This window comes from Podarcis bocagei (assembly GCF_964188305.1).
Source record: "Podarcis bocagei genome assembly, chromosome: 15".
Classification (NCBI taxonomy): Eukaryota; Metazoa; Chordata; class Lepidosauria; order Squamata; family Lacertidae; genus Podarcis; species Podarcis bocagei.
The window spans coordinates 42,825,005-42,849,829 of NC_138141.1; the positions used below are offsets into that span (position 1 = coordinate 42,825,005).

General features: G+C 47.0%; 1 protein-coding gene across 1 annotated transcript in view; it reads right to left on the reverse strand.

The window, feature by feature from the left end:
• The window catches only part of DOC2B (double C2 domain beta), a 140,007-nt gene that overhangs the window by 62,045 nt on the left and 53,137 nt on the right, over positions 1–24,825 (reverse strand). The window contains exons 3-4 of the mRNA XM_081172170.1: positions 17,431–17,505; positions 10,048–10,157 (exon numbers count right to left, since the gene is read on the reverse strand). Coding sequence (XP_081028296.1) covers positions 10,048–10,157; positions 17,431–17,505 — 185 coding nt within the window. The remainder of the gene's footprint in view (positions 1–10,047; positions 10,158–17,430; positions 17,506–24,825) is intronic.

A 24,825-nucleotide genomic window follows, 5' to 3' on the forward strand; every position in this document is an offset into this window, starting at 1 on the left:
AGAGCACGCCAGGCCCTCCTGTCTTCCACTGCCTCCAACAGTTTGGTCAAATTCATGTTAGTAGCTTCCAGAACACTATTCAACCATCTCGCCCTCTGCCGTCCCCTTCTCCTTGTGCCCTCCATCTTTCCCAACATCAGGGTCTTTTCCAGGGAGTCTTCTCTTCTCACGAGGTGGCCAAAGTATTGGAGCCTCAGCTTCAGGATCTGTCCTTCCAGTGAGCACTCAGGGCTGATTTCCTTCAGAATGGATCGGTTGGATCTTCCTGCAGTCCATGTGACTCTCGAGAGTCTCCTCCAGCACCATAATTCAAAAGCATCCATTCTTTGGCGATCAGCCTTCTTTATGGTCCAGCTCTCACTTCCATACATCACTACTGGGAAAACCATAGCTTTTACTGTACAGACCTTTGTTGGCAACAAAGGTCCAGATGCATTAACTGGAGGCGAAAAACTCAGCTGGTACAGATTGCATGCAGACAGCACCGGGTTCATCTCCAGTGGCAAGCCTGGCAGGCATAGCAAAGATTCCCTGCCTGGAGAGTTTCTGCCAGTCAGAGCAGACAGTACTGAGCTAGATGGGTTAATGGTCTGATTCAGCATATGGCAGCTTCCTAGGTTCCCAATCACAGCCATGAAGACTGTGATTAGGCAAAGGGACATAGCTCACTGTTACAGCACCTGCTTTGCATGCAGGAGCACATGGGTTCAACTCTCAGCATCTTCAGGTAGGGCTGGGAAAGAGCCCCTGCCTGGTACCCTGGAGAGCTGCTGCCAGTCAGTGTAGACAATACTGGGCTTGATGGGACAACCACGTCTGACCTGGTGTCAAGGAGTGAGGAGCCATGAATTACCATTGAAATTAATGGGCATGACTAAATTGGGTTCGTTAGGCTGTATGTAACATTAGTCGCGCAGAGTGGACCCATCAGATGAATGGGTATAAATTCAGCAGGCTTATTCTGTGTAAAACCAAGGTTGATACAGCCCAATAATTTCAATCTGAGTAGAACTGAGATGGACACAGCCTATTAAGAGATGGTTAGACTATCAGTGGAACAGAGTTGAATAATAATAATAATAATAATAATAATAATAATAATAATGGCTGGTTTTCACCAGCCACTCTGGGCAGCTCCCAACAGAATTAATGATTATAATAATTTAAAAAACGATAAAACATGAGACATTAAAAACTTCCCTAAACAGGGCTGCCTTCAGATGTCAGATAGTTGTTTATTTCCTTGACCTCTGATGGGAGGGTGCCACCACCGAGAAGGCCCTCTGCCTGGTTCCCTGTAACCTCACATCTTGCAGGGAGGGAACCGCCAGAAGTCCCTCAGAGCTGGACCTCAGAGTCCAGATGCAGCCCATTAATTTCAACGTGTCTACTCTGAGTAGAATAGAGTTGTATGCAGCCCATTAATTTCAGTGGGTTTACTCTGAGTAAAACTGAGTTGGCTGCAGCCCATTGAACGGGAGGCGAGGCCGCCAAAAAAAGCAATCCTGTCCCCCTCCCCCCTTGAAAAATCTAAATAAATTTTATACCCTCTTTGATAATGACCAAATGTAATTTCTTTTCTCATCAACTGATGCAGAATGGCTAGGGGGAAAACACAGAAGAAATTTTCAGTGCGGCACTAATTATGAGATGGGAAGGGTGAGTGTGGAAATCTAATGCCGGCCTCCTTCTTCCACACCACAGGTAATTTTGGAATCTGCTCATATGTCCTTCCATCTGCCTTTTTTTTCTAAATTAAAAATAAAGACACCAAATGTCTGCAGGGTGGTCCATTGGGGTGACCTGCCCCTAGCTAGAATTTATTGACTCTTGCCTCTCATTGGCTCACCAGTCTGATTCATCTTTGCCCTGCACTGGCTCCCGGTGGAGTACAGGGTCAGATTTAAGGTGCTGATTTTGACCTTTAAAGCCCTTCACGGCCTAGGACCCTCGTACCTACGGGACCACCTCTCCCGATATGCCCCGCAGAGGACCTTAAGCAACACCCTAGAGGTCCTGGGCCCTAAGGAAGTCATATTAGCCTCAACCAGAGCCAGGGCCTTTTCAACACTGGCTCCGGTCTGGTGGAACGCTCTGCCTCATGAGACCCGGGCCCTGCGGGATCAGATTTCTTTCTGCAGGGCCTGTAAGACAGAGTTGTTCCGCCTGGCCTTTGGCTTAGAATCAGTTTGATTCCCTCCCCCTCTTTCTTTTTCCTTTCTCCTGCTGTGAAGAGGCTGCATCTTAATGTTTTAATGTTCTATTTTAATCTTGTTTTTTAAATTCTATTTTAACCAACCTGTTTTTATTATTGGTTGTTAGCCGCTCTGAGCCCGGTGTTGGCTGGGGAGGGTGGGGTATAAATAAAAATTTTAATTATTATTATTTGCCCCCCTCCTCTCCCGCCTCTGTGTCTGAACCGCTCTCTGCCCCAGCTGCCTCCTGCTCACTTAACCCTGTTGCCACTTCATCTTCCAACATCTCTTCCTCCCGGTCTGCCCCCTCTTCTCCCTCTGACCACTCACCGTCCCCCCACCACCAACCCCCTGGCTCTGAGCCTTCTTACCCTGGCGGTTCCCTTGGGTGCCTCCCCAGCCAGTGTCACCCACCACTCCTCTCCACCCAAGCCAGCCCACGACACGTGGGCATATATGGGGCAAGGCAGCATTTCAGTTAAACTAGTCCCAAACCGTTAAGGGCTTTATATACCAACAGCAGCACTTGCAAATGCAAACAGAGCTGGATTCCGCCATTGAGCAAGAATGGTGGACTAGCTAGACTGTTGGGCAGAGGCCTGGGAGACCAGGGTTCAAATTCCCACTTGGCCATGAAACTCACTGGCTGAACAGTCACTTTATCTGTCATCCCAACCTACCTCACAGGGTTCCTGGGAGGATAAAATGGGGAGGATATAAATGCAAGAAATGCAATGCAATAAAATAAAAATTAAGCAACCTAGCTCAGTTGGGAAGAAGAGGAAGAGGAAGAGGAAGAGGAAGAGGAAGAGGAAGAGGAAGAGGAAGAGGAAGAAGAAGAAGAAGAAGAAGAAGAAGAAGAAGAAGAAGAAGAAGAAGAAGAGTTTGGACTAGATATCCCGCCTTTCACTCCCCTTAAGGAGTCTCAAAGCGGCTAACAATATCCTTTCCCTATATTTTGTTCCCCTATATTTCTATTGTTGAAATATACATTTTTTTTAAAACCAGAAGCATTTTTACTTGGTATTATAGGCCAAGACATTAATAGGCAAGATGTCAAACTGTTCTTATATGCAACAACAGCAGCAAGAGTATTGTTAGCCCAGAAATAGAAGCAAGAAGAAATTCCGATGAAAGAAGAATGGCAGACAAAATTAATGGACTATGCAGAATTGGACAAAATGACAGGAAGGATTCGAAACCTGCGGGACCAGAGATTTGCAGAAGATTGGAAGAAGTATATGAATTATTTGAAGAGCAACTGCAATCAACAAATTACACTAGTAGGACTACAGGAAGTTTTGTAAGGAGAAATATACGAAGTGTTACAAAGTAGAAAAAGATAGAGATATTGGTTATGAGTTTGAAATGTAATAGGGAAAATAAGAAATGCATACTAAGAGATTAGATTGGAAAATTTTCAGACAGGACTGATGGAAGTAAAAAAAACTTGAATAAGATGTAAAGGTATGTTTAATTATTGTTGAAAATGGTATGTTAAAAAACTAATAAAAATTTATATATACAGTGGTACCTCGGGTTAAGTACTTAATTCGTTCCGGAGGTCCGTTCTTAACCTGAAACTGTTCTTAACCTGAAGCACCACTTTAGCTAATGGGGCCTCCCGCTGCCGCCGCGCCACCAGAGCACGATTTCTGTTCTCATCCTGAAGCAAAGTTCTTAACCTGAAGCACTATTTCTGGGTTAGCGGAGTCTGTAACCTGAAGAGTATGTAACCCGGGGTACCACTGTATATAAAAAACCTAATCTCCTTTCCCTTCCTCCCCCACAACAAACACTCTGTGAGGTGATTGAGACTGAGACTTCAAAGAAGCGTGACTAGCCCAAGGTCACCCAGCAGCTGCATGTGGAGGAGCGGAGATGCGAACCCGGTTCCCCAGATTACGAGTCTACTGCTCTTAACTACTACACCACACTGGATCTCTATAGTTCGGTACCGATAATGCCATTGTTGCAGGTTCAATCCCCTTATGAGACTGATCTGTATTCCTATATTTCAGGGGGTTGGACTTGATCGGGCTTCCTCAACCTTGGCCCTCCAGATGTTTTGAGACTACAATTCCCATCATCCCTGACCACTGGTCCTGCTAGCTAGGGATCATGGGAGTTGTAGGCCAAAAACAGCTGGAGGGCCGAGTTTGAGGAGGCCTGGACTAGATGATCCTCGGGATCTCTTCCAACTCTATGATTCTATGAATCAACCTTGGTTCGATCTGGGCTGTTGATGTAAGCAGCCAATAACACCAAAAGGCTGGACTCTTGTCCATGGTGCTGATTCAGCCTCTCAACAGCTGAAGAGGATGCGGAAGGGGCTTTCCAGGCACAATTGGTCAATTTCGATTTCCTTGTTTAGATTTTTAAAAAAGCAAAAACCAAACATATACTGCCATTTTTAGGCCAAAACAGTCCTCTCTCCAAGACAGTCCGCAACGCAAAACCACAATGAAAAAGGTTAAAAGTCAAATGCAACCCACCCACCCGCAGTTCATCTTCCTTATGCAACCTCAGAGTCTGACCAATTTCCAGAAAAAACCTCCCCCCCCCCGCCCTGGGTTCCACTTCAACAGAAGCAGAAACTGAAGCGACAGTGAACCCATTTGCAGCACCTGCTGTGTTTGAGCAAAAACAGCTCTTCCGAGCTATTTTCCCTTTAAATCAATTTTCATGGTACAAATACCTGGGAACTTTAAAGCAGGGTGGAGGGGAGGAATGAGTGGGGAGAAACAGCAGGGGGAAAAATAAAAAATAAAAACCACACGGACTTTGTAAGCTGACAAGCCTGTGGCACTTTTGAGGTATGACTAATATATATATATATATTTTCCAGGCGAAATGAAGCGATCTGGTGAGATGGAAAGTTTCACGGCTCCTGGGGACCTGAGAGGGCCTGCGGTCTTGCATCACGCTCTGGGTTTTTGTTACTGGGGGAGTGGGGGTGGAATAAGGGCAGCAAAAAAAGGGGGGGTCGTTTGGAGAGGAAGCGGTGGGGAGACTTTGCCCCAACCCCAGGTGTCACTGGATCCCAGCTACTGGCAGGAGGGCTGTGCATGGACCCTCTCATGGGCTGGATATAATAATAATAATAATAATAATAATAATAATAATAATAATAATAATAATAATAATAATTATTATTATTATTTTATTTATATTTATATTTATACATGAGGATGATGCAGCTGGAGGACTGGCTGAGGACCCAGGAGAGGACTCCTGAGGCATGTGGGGGCCTCTGCCAAGAGTGGGGGCAAATTGCGAGTGAGGATCCTTTCGCATCTCCTCTGTTCCCTCCACAGCAGCCCTCCCTCTCTGTCCTTGTCTCTCTCTCCAATTTGTTAGAGCCTCTCTCGAACACAGTGCTTTCAGACACTAGGAGTAGTACTGCCTGCCTGTTGTGTGTGCATTTCTCTGGTCCACCTCTCAGGAGGCAGAGACACTTCGCCTGCCACCTTGGTTCTAGGACATTGTCTCCCAAACTCGGGTCTCCACTTGTGTTTTTTGGGGGGACTACAACTCCCATCATCCTTAGCTAGCAGGTCCAGTGGCCAAGGGTGATGGGATTTGTAGTCCAAAAGCACCCAGAGACCCAAGTTTGGGTCCTGGTCTAGGTAAAGGTAAAGGGACCCCTGACCATTAGGTCCAGTCGCGGACAACTCTGGGGTTGCGGTGCTCATCTCGCTTTATTGGCCGAGGGAGCCGGCGTACAGCTTCCAGGTCATGTGGCCAGCAGGACTAAGCCGCTTCTGGCGAACCAGAGCAGCGCACGGAAACGCCGTTTACCTTCCCGCCAGAGTGGTACCTATTTATCTACTTGCAGTTTGATGAGCTTTTGCCAAAAGAGAAGGGAGCAGACGGTTCCCCCTATGGGGCATAGCGAGAAATTGCAGAAATGCTCTCAGCCTTAAGATAAACTAGCCCAGCTCCTATTTATATATATAGTGGTACCTCTGGTTGTGAACGGGATCCGTTCCGGAGGCCCGTTCGCAACATGAACAGCCTGCAACCTGAAGCACCGTATCTGTGCAGCTGCGATTTGGTGCTTGTGCACATGCGCGAAGCATGATCTAGCGCTACTGCGCATGCGTGAGTGGCGAAACCCAGAAGTAACCCTTTCCGGTCCTTCCGGGTCGCCATGGGACGCAACATGAAAAAACGTAACATGAAGCAAACCTAACATGAGGTATTACTGTATAGGGTAGTCAGGTGGTGTGACGGCCTCAGATTTGGCCATTAGGGCACTTGCCTTTGCTGTAGCTGTATTTAAGATTAAACACTGCATTTCCTGAAGCCCCTCATGCCAGCAGATTGCATTTGTACCAGCGGCGCGCGGTCAGTGGACTAGGGGGACTAGGCTAGTTCCCTAAATGTTCCCCTCCTCCTGAATTATTATTTTATAAGCAATCCAAATGAAAATATGCTGTTTGATTAACCAAAGCACTGCTACAGTCAATTGCAACATTTTAAGGGAGCAATCCATCTGGCTCACTGACTCAGCTTTGGAGCCCTGGCTAACAATCACCACCAGCAAAGAACACATTCTGCAACACTGGAGAATCTATGCAGTTTTACTTGACTTGCAGAAATGATCCCGGTTGCAGAACAGCACTTTTCTGGGCGCAGAATTTAAAGGGCCTCACAACAGAACATTTTTTTTTAATGCAGTGGCAAGACACAGCTTTGCTATATACCATATTTTTCGCTCTATAAGATGCACCAGACCACAAGACGCACCTAGTTTTTGGAGGAGCAAAACAAGAAAAAAAATATTCTGAATCTCAGAAGCCAGAACAGCAAGAGGGATCGCTGTGCAGTGAAAGCAGTGATCCCTCTTGCTGTTCTGGCTTCTGAGATAGCTGCGCAGCCTGCATTCGCTCCATAAGACGCACACACATTTCCCCTTACTTTTTAGGAGGGAAAAAGTGAGTCTTATAGAGCAAAAAATAATAGGGTGGGTCTCACAAACCACCCTGCCTGCTCAGCTCTCCTTGAAATCTAATACTCCTCTTAGCCTAAGAATCTGCAATCGATGAACTGTTTCTTCAGCTAGAAGCATAAAAAATGAAAATAAACTTAGCAGATCTGGGGAGGGGAAAGAGGTTTAATTCCAGCTCTGCTGCTGCCAGTTGTGTAAACACACACACACACATCCTTGCACATAGTAGCTGATGAATTGCGAACCTTTAAGGTGATGAAGTGCTCATAAGATAGATCCTCGGAAGCTATCTCCTGAAGCCAGGTGGCTTATAAATCAAGCACCCTTCTCAGGAGGGGACGCTGATTGATGCCAGAGCACCGACGCAAGTGCAAATGATGGCCCTCGATAAATAAGAATGCTGCCCTGATCTGCTGCTGAGAAAGGAGATTTTAATGGCTCTATCGAGGATCTGAATGGAATCCCAAACTGCGCCGTAGAGAGATGCTGCTTTGAACGGGACGAGATGAGAAAGCAGATAACGTCTGTGACTCAGAATGCCACAGAACCCAGGCGCAGTTTCTGCCCATCACAATTTCATGACTCTGAATTTATCAATTAATCAGTGCGGAGGGTCCCCAAAGTGAGTGCCATTCCCTGGGGTGGTGGGATTCCCTAGGGGGCAAGGGGGCAGCAGATGGGCCCCTCCATGTCTGTTGATCACTTATTTGCAATTAACCAGGCTAGAGCCTGCAGCAAAACAGATCCCTCACTTTGTGGCTGAAGTTTTACTGTTCCGGTTGCTTCCAAAGCTATTTCTTTTGGCCACATTTATTTGTAGTTGTGATTCTGAGTTACGATACGATGATCTTTATTGTCATTGTCCCATACAGAACAACAAAATTGAAAATCTACATCAGACATTCAGAAACCAACAAGCCTGCTATCCCAGCCTGGTTAGCCCCCTAAAAACTCTGATACCCAGTAATTAAATACAATATACTCCCATCGAGACTACTTACACTGAGTTTAAAACCAAAATCACATTTGAATAGAAACTGTTTCTCAGGCGGCTGGTCCTAGTCTTGTTGTCACAAGTCACAAGCTAGCCAGTAATTTTGGTACTTGTTGGCCATACCGAATCAAGTTCCGTCAATTTTGTTGAATTAATAAAACAGTTTTAATAGGATTTTGAACAAATGTGCAATTGATTGTTACTGTTTCGAATTTTATTGTCATTGTCTTCCATAGTGGGTCACGCAAGCTGCTATTCTGAATAATGCTTTTTATGGGGTGGGGTAGGGGACATTGGGGAAGATATCTGAAAACTGCCCTGTATCGGGAAGTTTTTACTGTTTGACATTTTATTATGTTTTTATATATGCTGGAAGCTGCCCAGAGTGGCTGGGGAAACCCAGTCAGATGGACGGGGTATAAATAACAAAATTATTATTAACCAAGGGGTGCCCCCCCAAAAAGCTTGGGAACCACTAACATAGAGGTTCCCCATATCCTTGCTTTTAACAGAAGGAGTAGATTAGGATGTTAGATATTTCTTTATTGTTCTGTGTTTAATTATTTTTTTACAGCTTTTACTGAGTTGCGATTTCAAGTGATGTCTTCTTCAGTTCTGGATTATCATTAGAATAAGATACTGTATACAAACAGCCTCTTTTATTCGTGGGCAACCTCAGGTGGAATATATTTTCCATGATATGTTGACTTGCCCCTTATACGCAGGTCCAGCGAGGCACTTTCTAAAATCCCTGTTTTTACAAGAAAGCGGGTTCTCCCTGACAGAAAGGTTGCATGGGCCGTTGAGTGACAACAATGCCTTCCTGACCCATAAATGGGCCCCTTTTGCTCTGGCGGCAAAAAATATTAGGGAGGAGGCATCGGTTAAAATTGACATAAATTGTAAGGGGCGATTCGGAGGCCTAACCTGAAACTCAGTTTGTGTAGCTGTGACCGTATCCCTGCTATAGGTTATCTTCCAATATATGGTCTCTGCTTTTATTTGCAAGTGCTTGAGTTATATTTCGAACCGATCGTGTGGGTTTGTCATGGCCTAGGGCTAGTACAATAAATTTATTTTAAAAATAATAAAGCTTTTCACAGGGTAGGGTAGTGAGGACTGGGGATGACGTTATAGAATGAAAGGGGCAGGCAAAAAAGTTTGGGAACCACTGATTCAGAGCTTCCTTATCACTGCTTTTAACAGAAGGAGCTGATTAGGTTGGTAGATGTTCCTTAATTGTTCTGTGATTAGTTATCCCCTCACCTGCCAATCTGGCTGCGGCTAATGAGAATTGTAGTCCAAGAACATCTGGCAGGTGCCAGTTTTGTGGAAGGCTAGCTGATTCTTTGAATACGCAATTCAAGCTGATTTCATTACATGCTGAATGCCGCCTCGGGAAAACTCTGTGTTTTCGGAAGGCGGCTAAGAAATGTGTTATGTCAAGGGTGGAGAGTGCTTTTTCAGCCTGAGGGCCACAGTTCCTTCTGAGCAAGCTTCCGGAGGCCACATGTCAGTGGTGGGCGGGGCCAGATCGAAAAGTGGGTGGAGCCACAAGCGACCATTTTGTTTTGGTACAGCAGGCTAGTTTCTGCACACACTCAGAACTTCCCTCCCCACTCTGCATCCTTCCAGGCAACCAAAATGCATTATCAGGGTTCCAGCACATATTCCAGCCAGCCGAAAGTAGCCCACGGGGCGGGCAAGGGCCAGAAAGAGAGGCGAAGAGGGCTGCATCAGGCCTTGGCCAGCATGACATTCTCCATACCTGTATGAAACGAACCATTGTTCTTCCCATCGAGAACCGTGGTATGATAGCACACACGTACGCACAGAATACATCTTTAAAAGTGGCAACTTCCTCCAGGGCCACCAGGCGATGGAGCCCTGGGGGTTCCACTCACCTGAGCGTTTTGCGGATCATGTCCTCGTCGGTGATCCCGTAGTACGTCAGGGTTTCGTTCCAAGTCGGATTCAAGGTGTTCCGCAAGGTTTTGGTCCGCAGCTTATTCGCCTGCAGGAAACGAGAGGAGATAACAAAGGGTGTGAATATGCCTTGTGCTGGATTGATAGAAAAATGCGATACAAAGACTTGCGAACTACCCAGCCTAAAATGAACTTATAATGTCTGGTTTCAATAGATTTTTCAAATGCTTAACTCAGTTTGTTAGATAAGTTCATGAAGATACCAACAAAAGGTAAATTTGGTAATATTCACAATACCGAGAGATGCTAGTAGAGTTGTAGATAGATGTTAATAAAGTTGTAGACAATGAAGTCATTCAGAAATTTGAGGACCAGTACCTTGCTTTATTTTTAAAGGAAGAGCTGTGGCTTCGTGGCAGGGCAGACTTCAGGAAGGCAGACAAACTTAAGTCCTTGCAGGACTCAGGAGCCAGATAAGGGCAATTCCACCAAGTCTCAGGGAAGAGAGAGACCATAAGTGATGAGAATATATTGCAGTTGGCAGGCCTTTAAAATACCCTTAGATCTTGGCATAATGATTTCTCACTACCATAAAGAGAAATGGCTGCCTTGGCAAATTTGGTCCATTTTTAAAATAAAAAAATAAAAATGCAAGCTTTTATTGAGACATGATTGAGAAGCCGCGAAGGATTGTTTCTTAATGAGGCTGATGTTTTATTGCTTTCCCCCTTTACTTGATTAAATATTGCCGTTCTGTGTTCTATGCAAGGTTTATAGAGATTAGGGATGTTGAGCGATGGCGCTGGAAAGGGAAACAGGAAATGTTGGACAGTTCCATCGGAGATGGAGATAGGAGCGGAAATCCTTGCAATTCACAAGTGTGTTTTGTGACTTTGTTATCAGCCGTGACTCCCGCTAATTGATTTACGAACCTCGATTAGCGTTTTATGGCTGCCCGGCACGCTTCCGCCCCTGCTCCTCTCCGTCACGACTCAGCAGAGCTTCGCACAGCGGTGTAAAACTGTCACCGGCTTGATTCAGCTTCCAGACAAACACACAGAGTCCCGTTTGTCTATATACAGCATTTATTCCAACATTTCTCAGGAATTTCCAGGACTGTTAGCAGCCATACCAAGACTGCGTCTTTTCCCCACAGAGTACACAGTGGGACTGACAAACTCCTCCCAAAACTCCTCCCAGCTTCTAAAGCTGACGTCAGAATGGTGTGGCATCATGGGAATAACTTAACTCGTTAAGTTCCAGCTCCAACACCCCCCCTTGCCGCACCTTCTGACAAGACCTTTTTGAGTTCAACACCTTTCCCTTTGCTTTGTGCTCCTTCCCAGCATCTTTCCCAGGCACCTGTTGAACCCCTTCAACACTTCCAGAATCACACTGTGCGACACTTTTCCACGCACCTGTGACCTGAAACCCCTCTGACCCACTTGGGCCAGCAGTTGTGTCTTCTCCGTCAGACCTTTCCCCCTCTGACTTGACAACCCATCCGTGAGCTTTCTCCACCACGTTTACCGGAGATGAAGCCTCACACCTGGACATTCCTTTCACAACCCTTGGAGATGCCCAAACCTGCCCTGACCCCTGACCCTGGACCTGGTCCCCATCACCGGGATCTGAACCCTGATTCTGGACCTTTTCCCCGTCACCGGGATCAGTCTCTGCCTCCCTCTCCTCCCCTTGAGGAGACTTTGCACCCGTCACCTGGTGACGTATTCCCTTTTCCTTGAAAAACTTCTCCAGAGCAGACCCAGTAAACTGTGACCCTCGGTCGCTCTTGAACCTTTGCACCCTGGTGGAGAACCTTCGTTCCACCCCCGCAACCCATTCCTGGATCAGTTGCGTCACCTCCCCCTCTGATTTGAGAGAGAAACACCAGCCAACCTGGCTGTGGTCACCTGTCAGCGACAGCACATACCTGGCCTCACCCAGACTCTCAGACCTCTTGGGTCCTGACGGATCTGTGAGAACAAACTCAAAGGGCTCTTTGGTTACCCTCCCAAACCCGGGAAAACCAAGCACCTTTGCACCCTTGCATGCCCTGTACCCTTGGGACCTCCCACATTGTGTGATCTTACACCTTTTTGTGCACCTGTGCAACTTTTGCACATGACTGGGAACCTTAGCACACTGCACCTGTGCTTTTCCAGCATTCCCACAACCCTCCAGAGGTGTCTCCAGAACAAAGACGTTGTTCTCCCTCTGCACGTTGACCCGTTGTCTCCCTCCTCTGAAAATGGAACAGGTGTCATTTTCAAAACGAGCATTGTATCCCTGCTTCTTTAGAGCTGATACAGATAAAAGACAACGCTTCAGTCCCGGCACAACGTTGAACTTTTGCTCCTCCTGGAAAGAAAAGAACACGTTAGCCACCACACCACAGACTGATTTTTGTGTTCCGTCTGTGAACCTAACAGTCATCCCTGTCAAAACAGCCCTGCATTTCCGCAGCTTCCCAGCAGATGTCTCTGGGATCAAATTGCAATTAGCAGCAGAGCCAATAACAACACTCTGCTCTGGCCTTGTCCCACGAGTCTCTTGCTGGCACCTGGCACGTCCACCAGCCTCAGTCTCACGCCTGGTTGTTTTTCCAGACCAGTTGCCATGGAAACCCGACTGGTTCCCATGAGAATTCAGCAGTTTGTTGACCTTGGCAACATCCTGTCTTGTCTCTCTGCTCCGGTGGGGGCAATCTGCCACGCAGACGTTGAACTCCAGTGGAAAAACACTGCTCGGGGCTCCCAGCTGGCTTGGCCTTCCTCCTTCTGGAACGGCGCCTCCCACCAGCCTCGCCCCCCCTGAAGCTGCTCTTCGCTCCAGCAGGTTCAGTGGAAAACTTTTCAAACTTGCCTTTGGAACTTTCCGCCCCCCCGACATGCTCACTAGCACTCCTTGAGGCTAAATCATCAGGAACAGGGGCTCCAGCCATCTTTAGGCTTTTGTATTCCTTCCTCAGGGCTCTGGCCTCCTGCTGAAGCTGCACAGCAAACACAGCAGTACATCCCCAGCCGCCCATGCTCAACTTCTTAGAGTGAGCTGCTCAAACGCAATGTCCTCCAAGACCTGGCTGCCTGCCATTGTCTTCCGTTCCTCAAGCTGTTCAAACGGAGCTTGAATCACCTCCTGGCCATTTGCCATCTTCTTCCGTTCTCCCAAGGGGGGCCCCAAGCTGTACTTACGATAACGTCAGCTCCTCTGGCTTTTCTCCCTGGAGAAACGATACCTCAGCTCTGCGCAGTTCTCAGCAACACAGGCACTCTCTGCGTCTCGCAGCTTGCTTGTTTGCTTCTGCCTGCACTTCCTGCTGCCTCTGCTCGACACCGCAGAGTTTACAGCTCCCGTGACTGTTTTACAAGCGATGATTTATGAACCCATAACCTGCAACTTTGTTATCAGCCGTGACTCCCGCTAATTGATTTACGAACCTCGATTAGCGTTTTATGGCTGCCCGGCACGCTTCCGCCCCTGCTCCTCTCCGTCACGACTCAGCAGAGCTTCGCACAGCGGTGTAAAACTGTCACCGGCTTGATTCAGCTTCCAGACAAACACACAGAGTCCCGTTTGTCTATATACAGCATTTATCCCAACATTTCTCAGGAATTTCCAGGACTGTTAGCAGACTGTTAGCAGGAAATTCCTGAGAAATGTTGGTGTGGCATCATGGGAATAACTTAACTCGTTAAGTTCCAGCTCCAACATGTTTGTGGTCAGGAGTGGAAATTATAGAAGGAAACAGGAGTGATATTCACTTTTAAAAGTCTGTGAATGTTACCTAAATAATTACGTTATTTTCTGTGTTGTTGTTGACACTTCCCTCCCACTAAAATGCAGACGGTAGGCTGCACTGAGCTCACTGGAGGAAAAGTAGGGTAGAAATGTGAATCACAATTAAAATGGACTAAAACGAAGCATATGCTTCATTGACTGAAGCTACAATTCTACGCACAACTGCAACAGATGGAAGCTGGGGCTGAATCTATTCAACTGCCCCTGTGCACATACCTCCTTGGCTTCTATGAGCTGCAGAAATGTCTCCCCAGCCCTGATGTAACTACACCAATCCCCGCCAACAGCTCATTTACTTAAAACAGAAATGAAAAGTCCTTCGGTAGCTGGTAACCTTCCTCATCCACCAGGAAGTCTCCCTTTGCCATCAAAGCACAACCCGAGGGGAGAAGCGGTCATTGATTCTGAGTCAAGTCGCATTTCCAATCTCTCCCTCTCCCCTGCACATCATCCGTCTTCTTCTTCCCCTTTCAGGCCCTGAATCCTGACAGATAGCTCTCAACAGAATTTATTTAATTCCGATCCTTCCGCCCTGAGACAGGTCAGCTTCCATCCAGAGTGGAGATGAATGCATCATTTTGCAAGGAGGGGCAGCGGTAGGGGAACCGGCCCACGGGTCCCTCCTCCAGGTAGGGCTTCCCCATTAATTTGCCGCATCAGGAGGACAACCGGACAGAGATCCAATTTCCACTCTAATTGGATGTAAAGCGAGACAGTTCATTCTCCCCGACCGGGCCACTTTTCAAGGTAACGAGCTCTGATGAAATCGATGTATAAGAACTTGTCCACTGAACATTTTTCGGCAGCGGCTTACATTTATCATCTTTACTTGGTGAGGGCTGCATTAGTGAGGAAACTGGGGGGCATTTAGCATGTCAAGTTAATAGCAGGAGCAATAAAAGATGCCGCTCTTGTTACAAGGAAGGATAGCTTCCTCTGTCAAGGAGCTTCCTAAAGTCACGGGCGGCATGTGGTTCAAGGCTACAGTCGGGACGGATGAAGATCTGCACATATTTTCAAGTACATTTCTCCCTATATAAATAGAAATGTAACGTGTCATCAGGCTCTGCAGTTCACACGGCCACCAGTAGGTGGCCATGTCAGCTACAGCATGAGGAATGGCAGGCAGTCCCAGGTAATCCTCTTTTAAAACCATCCAAGTTAAGAACCTAAGCACATGAAGAAGAGCTTGTTGGATCAGTCCAATGGCTCATCTCGCCCAGCACCCTCTTCTCACAATGGCCAGCTTACTGCCTGTGGGAAACCTGCAATCAGGGTTGAAGAAGAAGATTACTCTTCCCTCCTGTGGTGTCCAGCAATGGGCATTCAGGAGGGCCAACTATGCAGGCAGAGCATAGCTGCTGCTGTTGTTGTTGTTGTTGTTTAGTCATTTAGTTGTGTCCGACTCTTCGTGACCCCCTGGACCAGAGCACGCCAGGCACTCCTGTCTTCCGCTGCCTCCTGCAGTTTGGTCTAACTCATGTTCGTAGCTTCGAGAACACTGTCCAACCATCTTGTCCTCTGTTGTCCCCTTCTCCTTGTGCCCTCCATCTTTCCCAGCATCAGGGTCTTTTCCAGGGAGTCTTCTCTTCTCATGAGGTGGCCAAAGTCTTGGAGCCTCAGCTTCAGAATCTGTCCTTCCAGTGAGCACTCAGGGCTGATTTCCTTCAGAATGGAGAGGTTTGATCTTCTTGCAGTCCATGGGACTCTCAAGAGTCTCCTCCAGCACCATAATTCAAAAGCATCCATTCTTCGGTGATCAGTCTTCTTTATGGTCCAGCTCTCACTTCCATACATCACTACTGGGAAAACCATAGCTTTAACTATACGGACCTTTGTTGGCAAGGTGATGTCTCTGCTTTTTAAGATGATGTCTAGGTTTGTCAATAGCTACTGGACTCCAACTCCCATCATCCATGCATGGATGATGGGAATTGGAGTCCTACAACATCTGGAGAGCATCTGGTGGAAGAAAGGCTGGGTTGGGATGGGATCTTTTAATCAGGGGTGGGGAACCTCTGGCCTTCCAGATGTTTCTTGATAGGAACTCTCATCATCCCTGACCAACGCTGGCTGCTGTGGCTGATGGGAATTAGAGTCCAGCAACATCTGGAGGGAGCTAAATTGGCGACTCCTGGCGTACGCAGACTGTCTCCCCACCCCCACCCCGCTGCCCTGCTCCCCCTTCACTCCACCAGGGTTATTTATAGTTTTCCATTCCTCTCCATGCCTCGACCTTGACAGCGCCCTCCCCCAAACGTAATTCCACAATCATTTATCAATTAGCTTGCAAAGCACTGGGGCTCCCTGGCTTCTTCGCAATGTGACCTGAAAAATCCGTCACGTTTTCTAAGAATCGAGGGAGGTGGGAAGAGATTAGCATCTCAGGCACACAAACACATGCATATCCCATCTGCTTGGAAGCCCCTGAAAATCAATACTTGTCTGTTTAGCTTTCGGACCACCGTTCCACAGAGCAGACCCAGAGAAATTGGTGGGCACAACTTAACTTGGGTCTAGTAATCCCGGCGGGCGTGTGGTGTGTGGGTCTACTCAGATTAGAATGCGGTTGGATATACCGGTAATTATTAGTATGAACAACAACCATTTCATTGATGAATCACTTCCTATGAAGCATTTTAAAGCCATTTCAAAATATAATAAAACTATTGTTTTAATTGGGACGTGGGTGGCGCTGTGGGTTAAACCACAGAGCCTAGGACTGGTGGATCAGAAGGTTGGCGGTTCGAATCCCCGTGACGGGGTGAGGACCCGTTGCTCGGTCCCTGCTCCTGCCAACCTAGCAGTTCGAAAGCACGTCAAAGTGCAAGTAGATAAATAGGTACCGCTCTGGCGGGAAGGTAAATGGCATTTTCGTGCACTGCTCTGGTTCACCAGAAGCAGCTTAGTCATGCTGGCCACATGACCTGGAAGCTGTACGCCGGCTCCCTCGGCCAATAAAGTGAGATGAGCGCCGCAACCCCAGAGTCGGCCACAACTGGACCTAATGATCAGGGGTCCCTTTACCTTTACCTTTATTGTTTTCGTAGTTATTGGACCCTAGTTAAGACTGCAGGCCAGAGAGAGCCTCACAACTTTCCAGTGGCTTGCGGCGCCTTTCCAGCCACTCCTAGAGAGACCTGCTCCATGGGGGGGGGGCTCCTCACTCCCCCAGTGTGTTCCTGCAAAAACCGACCCCACTCCCAAAACTTCATGTACATTTGGAAAACTAAGAAGGTGTCGAGAGCACCACAAATATACCCATTTTCCAGAAGAAAAGGTGGAGGTTCTTGGAACACCCCCCCCATCCCCAAATTAAGAGGCAAAATGCCTTGTACATTCACAGATAGAACCTCCCCCCCCCCAAAAAAAAAACCCCACACGCACCAGGCAATCCTTCCCAAAAGCAGGTAAGCCCCCTCAACTTCCCCATCTTATTTTATTTTAATTAAAAATTGAGTGGGCACCGGAGGTGTTTGTGAGATGAGAATGCTGCAATGCCCACAGAGGCCACATCGGAGATGCCCCCCACCCCAGATAAAAAGGGGGCCGTGCCCTACCTTGCTGGCGCCAGGAAGCAGGTGTAGTTTCACGTATGGGTCCGAGAGTCCGTTGTGATCCATGGGCTTCAGTCCCTTTAAAAAGATACAGAGAGAGAAGGGAGAGAGAACGTCAGGTTATAAAGGGGGAATTCCTGCAAATAAATAAATAATAATAAACACGCATCCCCTCACTTTGGTTTCTTGCCACTCTGCTGCTCCTAGACAACAATCCCGGAATAACACAACGGGTGGCCAAATTTTGTGCAGCGTCTATTAAAATACGACATCCAGTGATTAGCACCCAGGATTAGTATAACACATTGACACTCCTAGGCCAGAAGGGTTTCCTTTCAGACAGATACATGTCCACCCAGAACTGCTCTTTCATGTATATGTGGTTTTTTTAATATAAATTATTTTATTCTGCCTTGAGCTTTTACATTTTGTAATGGGTGTTTTGTTTTGATACTGGTCATCGACTGCAATAAAACGACTTAACTTGGCATGTTCCAAGCCAGACCATTAGTCTATCCAATGTCTACACTGACTGGCAGTGACTCTTCAGGGTGTAGGTAGGCAAATTAAGGCCCGGGGGCCGGATCCGGCCCAATAGCCTTCTCAATCCGGCCCGCAGACAGTCCGGGAATCAGCATATTTTTACATGAGTAGAATGTGTCCTTTTATTTAAAATGCATCTCTGGGTTATTTGTGGGGCCTGCCTGGTGTTTTTACAGGTGTAGAATATGTGCTTTTATTTAAAATGCATCTCTGGGTTACAGTCATACCTCAGGTTAAATATGCTTCAGGTTGAGCATTTTCAAGTTACGCTCCGCGGCGACCCGGAAGTAATGGAGTGCATTACTTCCGGGCTTCGGTGCTCGCACATGCGCAAACACTCAAAATGACATCACGCACATGCGCGGAAGCGGCAAAACGCGACCCACGCATGCGCAGATGCGCAGTCGCGTCTTACGTTCTACTCAGGATGCGAACGGTGCTCTGGAACGGATCCCATTCGCGTCCAGAGGTACAACTGTATTTTGGGGGCATAGGAATTCGTTCATATTTTTCCCCCAAAATATAGTCCGGCCCCACACAAGGTCTGAGGGACAGTGGACCGGCCTCCTGCTGAAAAAGTTTGCTGACCCCTGCTCCAGGGTGTCTGGCGATGGGCAGCCCAAGCCCCGCCTGGAGAAATCAAGAGCTTAAACCTGGGACCTTCTGCACGCAAAACAGATGCTCTACACGCGAGTTGCTTCCTTCCAAGCCAGGCCAAGGTTACCGAGAGCTGCAGAAGGATGAGCAAAGCAGCCACATTTCAAAGAAGCCTGGAAAGGGCCTCCTGGGTTCTCCCAGTTGTGGATGGAAACCTGCGATCCATCACTGTTCTCCAAAGCCACGATTCTGGGTAGAATCCAATAAACCACCTAGATAATTAATTACAGCCTTGCTGTTGTTCTGGCAGCTAATTCTAGGTTCCTTCCAACTCACAATTAATTCTCAGCTTAAGTAACTGAGCGGTTTCTCGAGGTACCAAATTACGGGGCTCTGGCATTTTTGATAATTGCTTATGTGCAAACATGCTCCTTTTGTTGCCACACAACTGCAGGATCCTGAGAAGGGGTGGGTGTACCTGATTAAGCAGAGGCAGCGGAATAACAAAAGCCAGGGGTGTTGTGCGTTGGATTCAAGGGGTGGAAGAGGAATCACAGAATCACAGCATTGCAGAGATGGAACCCGGGGGTCATGTAGTCCAACCCCTGCAATGCAGAAATCTCAACTAAAGCATCCATGGCAGAGGGCTGTCTAACTTCACAGGGCCTTCTCGGTAATGGCGCCCACCCTGTGGAACGCCCTCCTACCAGATGTCAAAGAGAAAAATAACTACCAAACTTTTAGAAGACATCTGAAGGCAGCCCTGTTTAGGGAGGCATTTAATGTTTAATAGGTTATTGTATTTTAGTTTTTTGTTGGAAGCTGCCCAGAGTGGCTGTAGGGACCCAGCCAGATGGGCGGGGTATAAAGAAATTATTATTATTATTATTATTATTATTATTATTATTATTATTATTATTCTGCTTAAAAGCTTCCAAGGAAGGAGAGTCTATCACCTCCTGAGGGAATCCATTCCACTCTGTCAGAAAGTTCTTCCTGATGTTCAGTCAGGATCTCCTTTCTTGTTGTTTGAATCCATTAGTTCAAGTCCAACCCTCCAGAGCAGGAGAAAACAAGCTTGCTCCATCTTCTTTGTGGCTTAGGGTCCTCATATCTACAGGACTGCCTCTCCTGGTCTGCCCCGCAGTGGACCTTAAGGTCCATGAATAACCATAGTTTAGAGGTCCCGGGCCCTAAGGAAGTCAGACTATCCTCCACCAGGGCCTTTTCAGTGATGGCTCCGACCTGGTGGAATGCTCTGTCCCATGAGACTAGGGCCCTTCAGGATTTAACCTCCTTCCGCAGGGCCTGTAAGACAGAGTTATTCTGCCTGGCCTTTAATTTGAATTCAGCCTGATCTTTTATTTCCCTTCTCTTCCCTCCCCCTCCCCTTTTATGAAGATCACCCGCTCTGAGACCCCACAGCTAATTCTCCCCTGGCCTCCTCGCTGGCCCAAGTAGGACCAATTCAGCCAGCTAGCCCTGGGGATTATCTAAAGCTTATTTCCCCTAAATTGAATTTTATTGTTATTCATGTTTTTATACTGTATTTTATGCTGCTTTTATAATTAAGTGTTTTAAATTTGTTGTTAGCCGCCCTGAGCCCTGTTTTTGAACCAGGAAGGGCGGGGTATAAATAAAATTTTATTTTATTATTATTCCATGTGGCAGCTCTCTAGATATTTGAAGATGGCTCTCATATCTCCTCCTTTCCAGGCTAAACATAAGCAGCTTCCTCAACCGTTCCTCATAAGGCTTGGCTTCCAGACCTTTGATCATCCTGGTTTCCCTCTTCTGCACATCTTCCAGCTTGTCGATATCCTTCTTAAACTGCCCTTTCGCCAATATCCCTCCATGAAAGGGTAGATAAGAATTGGCGGTGGTGAGGTCAAGATGTCTAGAAGCTTCCTCAAAAAAACAGAGTATGTGCAGTGCCTACACCATGGGTAGGCAAACAAAGGCCCGGGGGCCAGATCCGGCCAATTGCCTTCTCAATCCGGCCCACAGGCGGTCTGGGAATCAGCGTGTTTTCACATGAGTAGAATGTGTCCTTTTATTTAAAATGCATCTCTGGGTTATTTGTGGGGCATAAGAATTCGTTCATTACCCCCCCCCCCAAAAAAAAATAGTCCGGCCCCCCACAAGTTCTGAGGGACAGTGGACCGCCCCCCTGCTGATAAAGTTTGCTGACCCCTGGCCTACACAATGGTGACTGAAGGAAGGGGAAGTACTTTGGAAGAGGGCATGGCTGACGGAATGGAGCAGTAAACAGGAGTTCTGCACACTGCAACACTTTGTTGCAGTTTCATCTGCCAATGGATACCCGCCGTTATGGCAGGTGAACCTGTGGCCCAAGGCCTGAATTCACTCAGTCCTCTGGCCTAATTTCATGCGGCTGGGGAGGAGAGGAGGAGAAAGAAGGGGTGGCAGCGTGAGAACGAGAGAGAGAAAAGAGAGTGGGCAAGAAAGAGACTTGAATGGACGCCCTCGGCCATTTCCCCCTCTGAGCTGCCCTAACAGATGATCACAAGGAAATATGGCCCATGATAGGGCAAGAACATGGGCTCCATGATCACTGCAGATGGTGACAGCAGCCACGAAATTAAAAGATGCCTGCTTCTTGGGAGAAAAGCAATGGCAAACCTAGACAGCATCTTAAAAAACAGAGACATCACCTTGCCAACAAAGGTCGGTATAGTAAAAGCTATGGTTTTCCCAGTAGTGATGTATGGAAGTGAGAGCTGGACCATAAAGAAGGCTGATCGCTGAAGAATTGATGCTTTTGAATTCTGGTGCTGGAGGAGACTCTTGAGAGTCCCATGGACTGCAAGAAGATCAAACCTCTCCATTCTGAAGGAAATCGGTCCTGAGTGCTCACTGGAAGGACAGATCCTGAAGCTGAGGCTCCAATACTTTGGCCACCTCGTGAGAAGAGTAGATTCCCTGGAAAAGACCCTGATGTTGGGAAAGATGGAGGGCACAAGGAGAAGGGGACGACAGAGGACGAGATGGTTGGACAGTGTTCTCGAAGCTACCAAACTGCGGGAGGCAGTGGAAGACAGGAGTGCCTGGAGTGCTCTGGTCTAGGGGGGTCACCAAGAGTCGGACACGACTAAACGACTAAACAACAACAGGGCAAGAAGGCATCCCCTCCCATTCTTTTGGCCTTTTGACTCTCTGAAAATGGTTGGCTATGTCAGAAAAAAATTATCATTCTCTCTCTCTCTTTTCCTAGTCTTCACTAGCTCAGCAGAGCTTTTTGCTTGATTGCACAACCTGAGAGTCTGCAATGTGGTTGTGTGTGTGTGTGTGTAGATGCTCATAAAAGCCGCCTCTTTCTCCCTCCCAGAAAACAACCGTGAAATAGACCCTGCGTAGCAATTTGATTTTGCTGCAATTGAATTACCTTCTAAGGAAGCCATAACGGGCCTTTCTGAAATGACGTGGGAGGGGTAAATGGATCGACGGTGTTGTTTCTTTGTGTGTGTGTGTGTGTGTGTGTGTGTGTGTGTGTGTGTGCATGTGTGTGTGCGTGTGCGTGTGTGCATGTGTGTCCCCCTGATGTCATTTCTGGCCACCTGACGGAGCCATTGAGAGGCCCCCTACTTTAATTATAGCATGAAAGAGGCGAAGGCTACACCAGCACTATGCATTCAGAAACAGAATGTGCCACTTTAAACACCCACTGCTCCAGCTCTCTCTCCCCCCCCCAATAATCCTGGGAACTGTAGTTTGTCAAGGGGTTCTGAGAGTCATTAGGAGACTTCACTGGGGTAAAGTGTGCGTTAATTGGTGGCCGTGTGGAGCAGTTATTAGAGTGCTGGACTGAGACCTGGGTTCAAATCCTTCACTCAGCCATGAAGCTCACTGGCTGATCTTGGGCCAGTTACTGTCTTGAACTTCTTGGAGGGAAAAAGCAGGCTGTTAATGTAAGAAATTATCTATATCTACATCTATATCTATATCTATATCCATATCTATATAATATAAATAATGAAAGCAGATTATATTAGGGGAAATTGCTTTGCAAAAAAGAAGAAGCACCTATTAGTAGAAATTTGCCCTAAAATGCAAATTCCTAATGAAATTTGTTATGTACTGAGTTGAATAGGATCCAAAATGCAGCAGTCTGATTGGTCCTAGAACAATGCAGCAGTATGATTGGTCTGCAGGAACCACCCAATCCAGCTCCAGATGGAAGTGACTCCACAACCTGATTGGCCTAGAGGAGAATTCCGGAATTAGCCAATCACGTGCAGCCCATTGTGTAAATAATGTATATAATGCAGATACTTTGGGGAAACTTTCATTCCTCCTCACCACTATGAGCTGAATAAAGAGCATGAAATACACTCTCAACTCTGAGTATATTTCAAAATTCACCCTAAAATTCACCCCTATTCTAGTCCTCACGAAAATGCATTAGCATTTTAGGGCATGTTTCTGCTAATAGGTGCATCTTTTTGCAAGCCATTTCCCCCAAGTGTAATGGATTTATATGTACCGACTTTCAGAGCAGCCCCATTGAAATGAATGGGCATGAGTAACTTGGCTCCATTCACTCAAATGGGCCTAACTCTGAACAGAATTTGGTTTGACACAAGCCAAGGTATAACATTTATGATATGGAAAGTCACAGGGGGCTTTACGGGGCATAAGCCGATCGGAAACAAAGCAGTCTGTCCATCCCATACTTTTGCAGGCTGGGATAGTATTGGAAGTGAGATTGTGCCTAACTGCCCTGATAACATTGTGATCACAAATCGTCCCAAATGCACAATGAAAAGGATCCCAGCGGATTTGGGTGGCTTCAGAATGCAGGTGGGATTTCTAAATCAGTGTTAGACAGCCAGAGATTAAAATGATTGGAGGGAAGATCAAAAGGAGAATGAAAAGCTGAGCTCATTTTTATTTTTTAAGAATGGGGGGAAAGTTCCCAGGCTCTGTTGAAATACTTAAGGCTTTTAAAATGTCAGCCTCCAGAACAGGCACTACAGCCCCAAGGATTTGCCCTGTGCTAGATGATCTGTCTGGATTCTGCACAAATTAACACAGAGAGAAGAAGTCTCTAGCATAGTCCTGTCAATGTCCTTGAAAAAAACACAGTCAGACAAAACCCCCACACAACTGGCTAGCCCAAAGATGGGGCAAGAGAGAGAGTGGGGGGTGGCCATTTGAAACATCCCCACAATAGCGGCAAATTGGCAGCTTATTGGCAGAGCATCTGATTTGCAGAAAGTCCCAGGTTTCATCTTTAACATCTCCTAGGTGGGCTGCGAAAGACCCCTGACTAAAATCTGTTGCCAGCTTAATTTCCAGGAACATTAGGTGACCTCCAGCATCCATGAAAAGCATGCAGTTTTGGCTATGGTAAGGTAAAGGTAAAGGGACCCCTGACCATTAGGTCCAGTTGTGGCCGACTCTGGGGTTGCGGCGCTCATCTCGCTTTATTGGCCGAGGGAGCCGGTGTACAGCTTCCGGGTCATGCGGCCAGCATGACTAAGCCGCTTCTGGCGAACCAGAGCAGCGCACAGAAATGCAGTTTACCTTCCCACCGGAGTGGTACCTATTTATCTACTTGCACTTTGATGTGCTTTCGAACTGCTAGGTTGGCAGGAGCAGGGACCGAGCAACGGGAGCTCACCCTGTCGCAGGGATTCGAACCGCCGACCTTCTGATTGGCAAGTCCTAGGCTCTGTAGTTTAACCCACAGCGCCACCTGTGTCCCTTTTGGCTATGGAGCCATACCCAAAAGCCGAGAGAGAGAGAGAGAGATAGAGAGAGAGAGAGAGAGAGAGACCTTCATCTTTCAAATTCACCCCACCCCTTCCCTTCCATGCAGTCTTTGACTTAATCCTCTCCACCCCCACCTCTCAACTGAAGCAAAACCAAAGTAATCCACTAACTGATCACAGCACCTGCTGTTAGTACCCTCAAGTATTTAAAAAATGCATCGCGTTTATCTTAAGACACACACACCATCCATAACAAATGCATCATGGTTGTTTGCACATTTAAAACGCAACAGTAAACAAACAAACAATAAGACATTTCTTCATTAAAACAATTTTTTTAAAAAATAGCCAAGAAGCATGGGATAAAAGCAGCTCAGTGGTCTAAGCTTGGTTGGATTAGGCTGTGATTCTATGTCTAGTCAGAAGTAAGCCCCATTGGATTCAATGGAGCTTATTCCCAGGTGGGGGTTAGGACTTCAACTACTCATAGTCACTTACCTGCTTTTTTGCCCTCTGTTTTTTT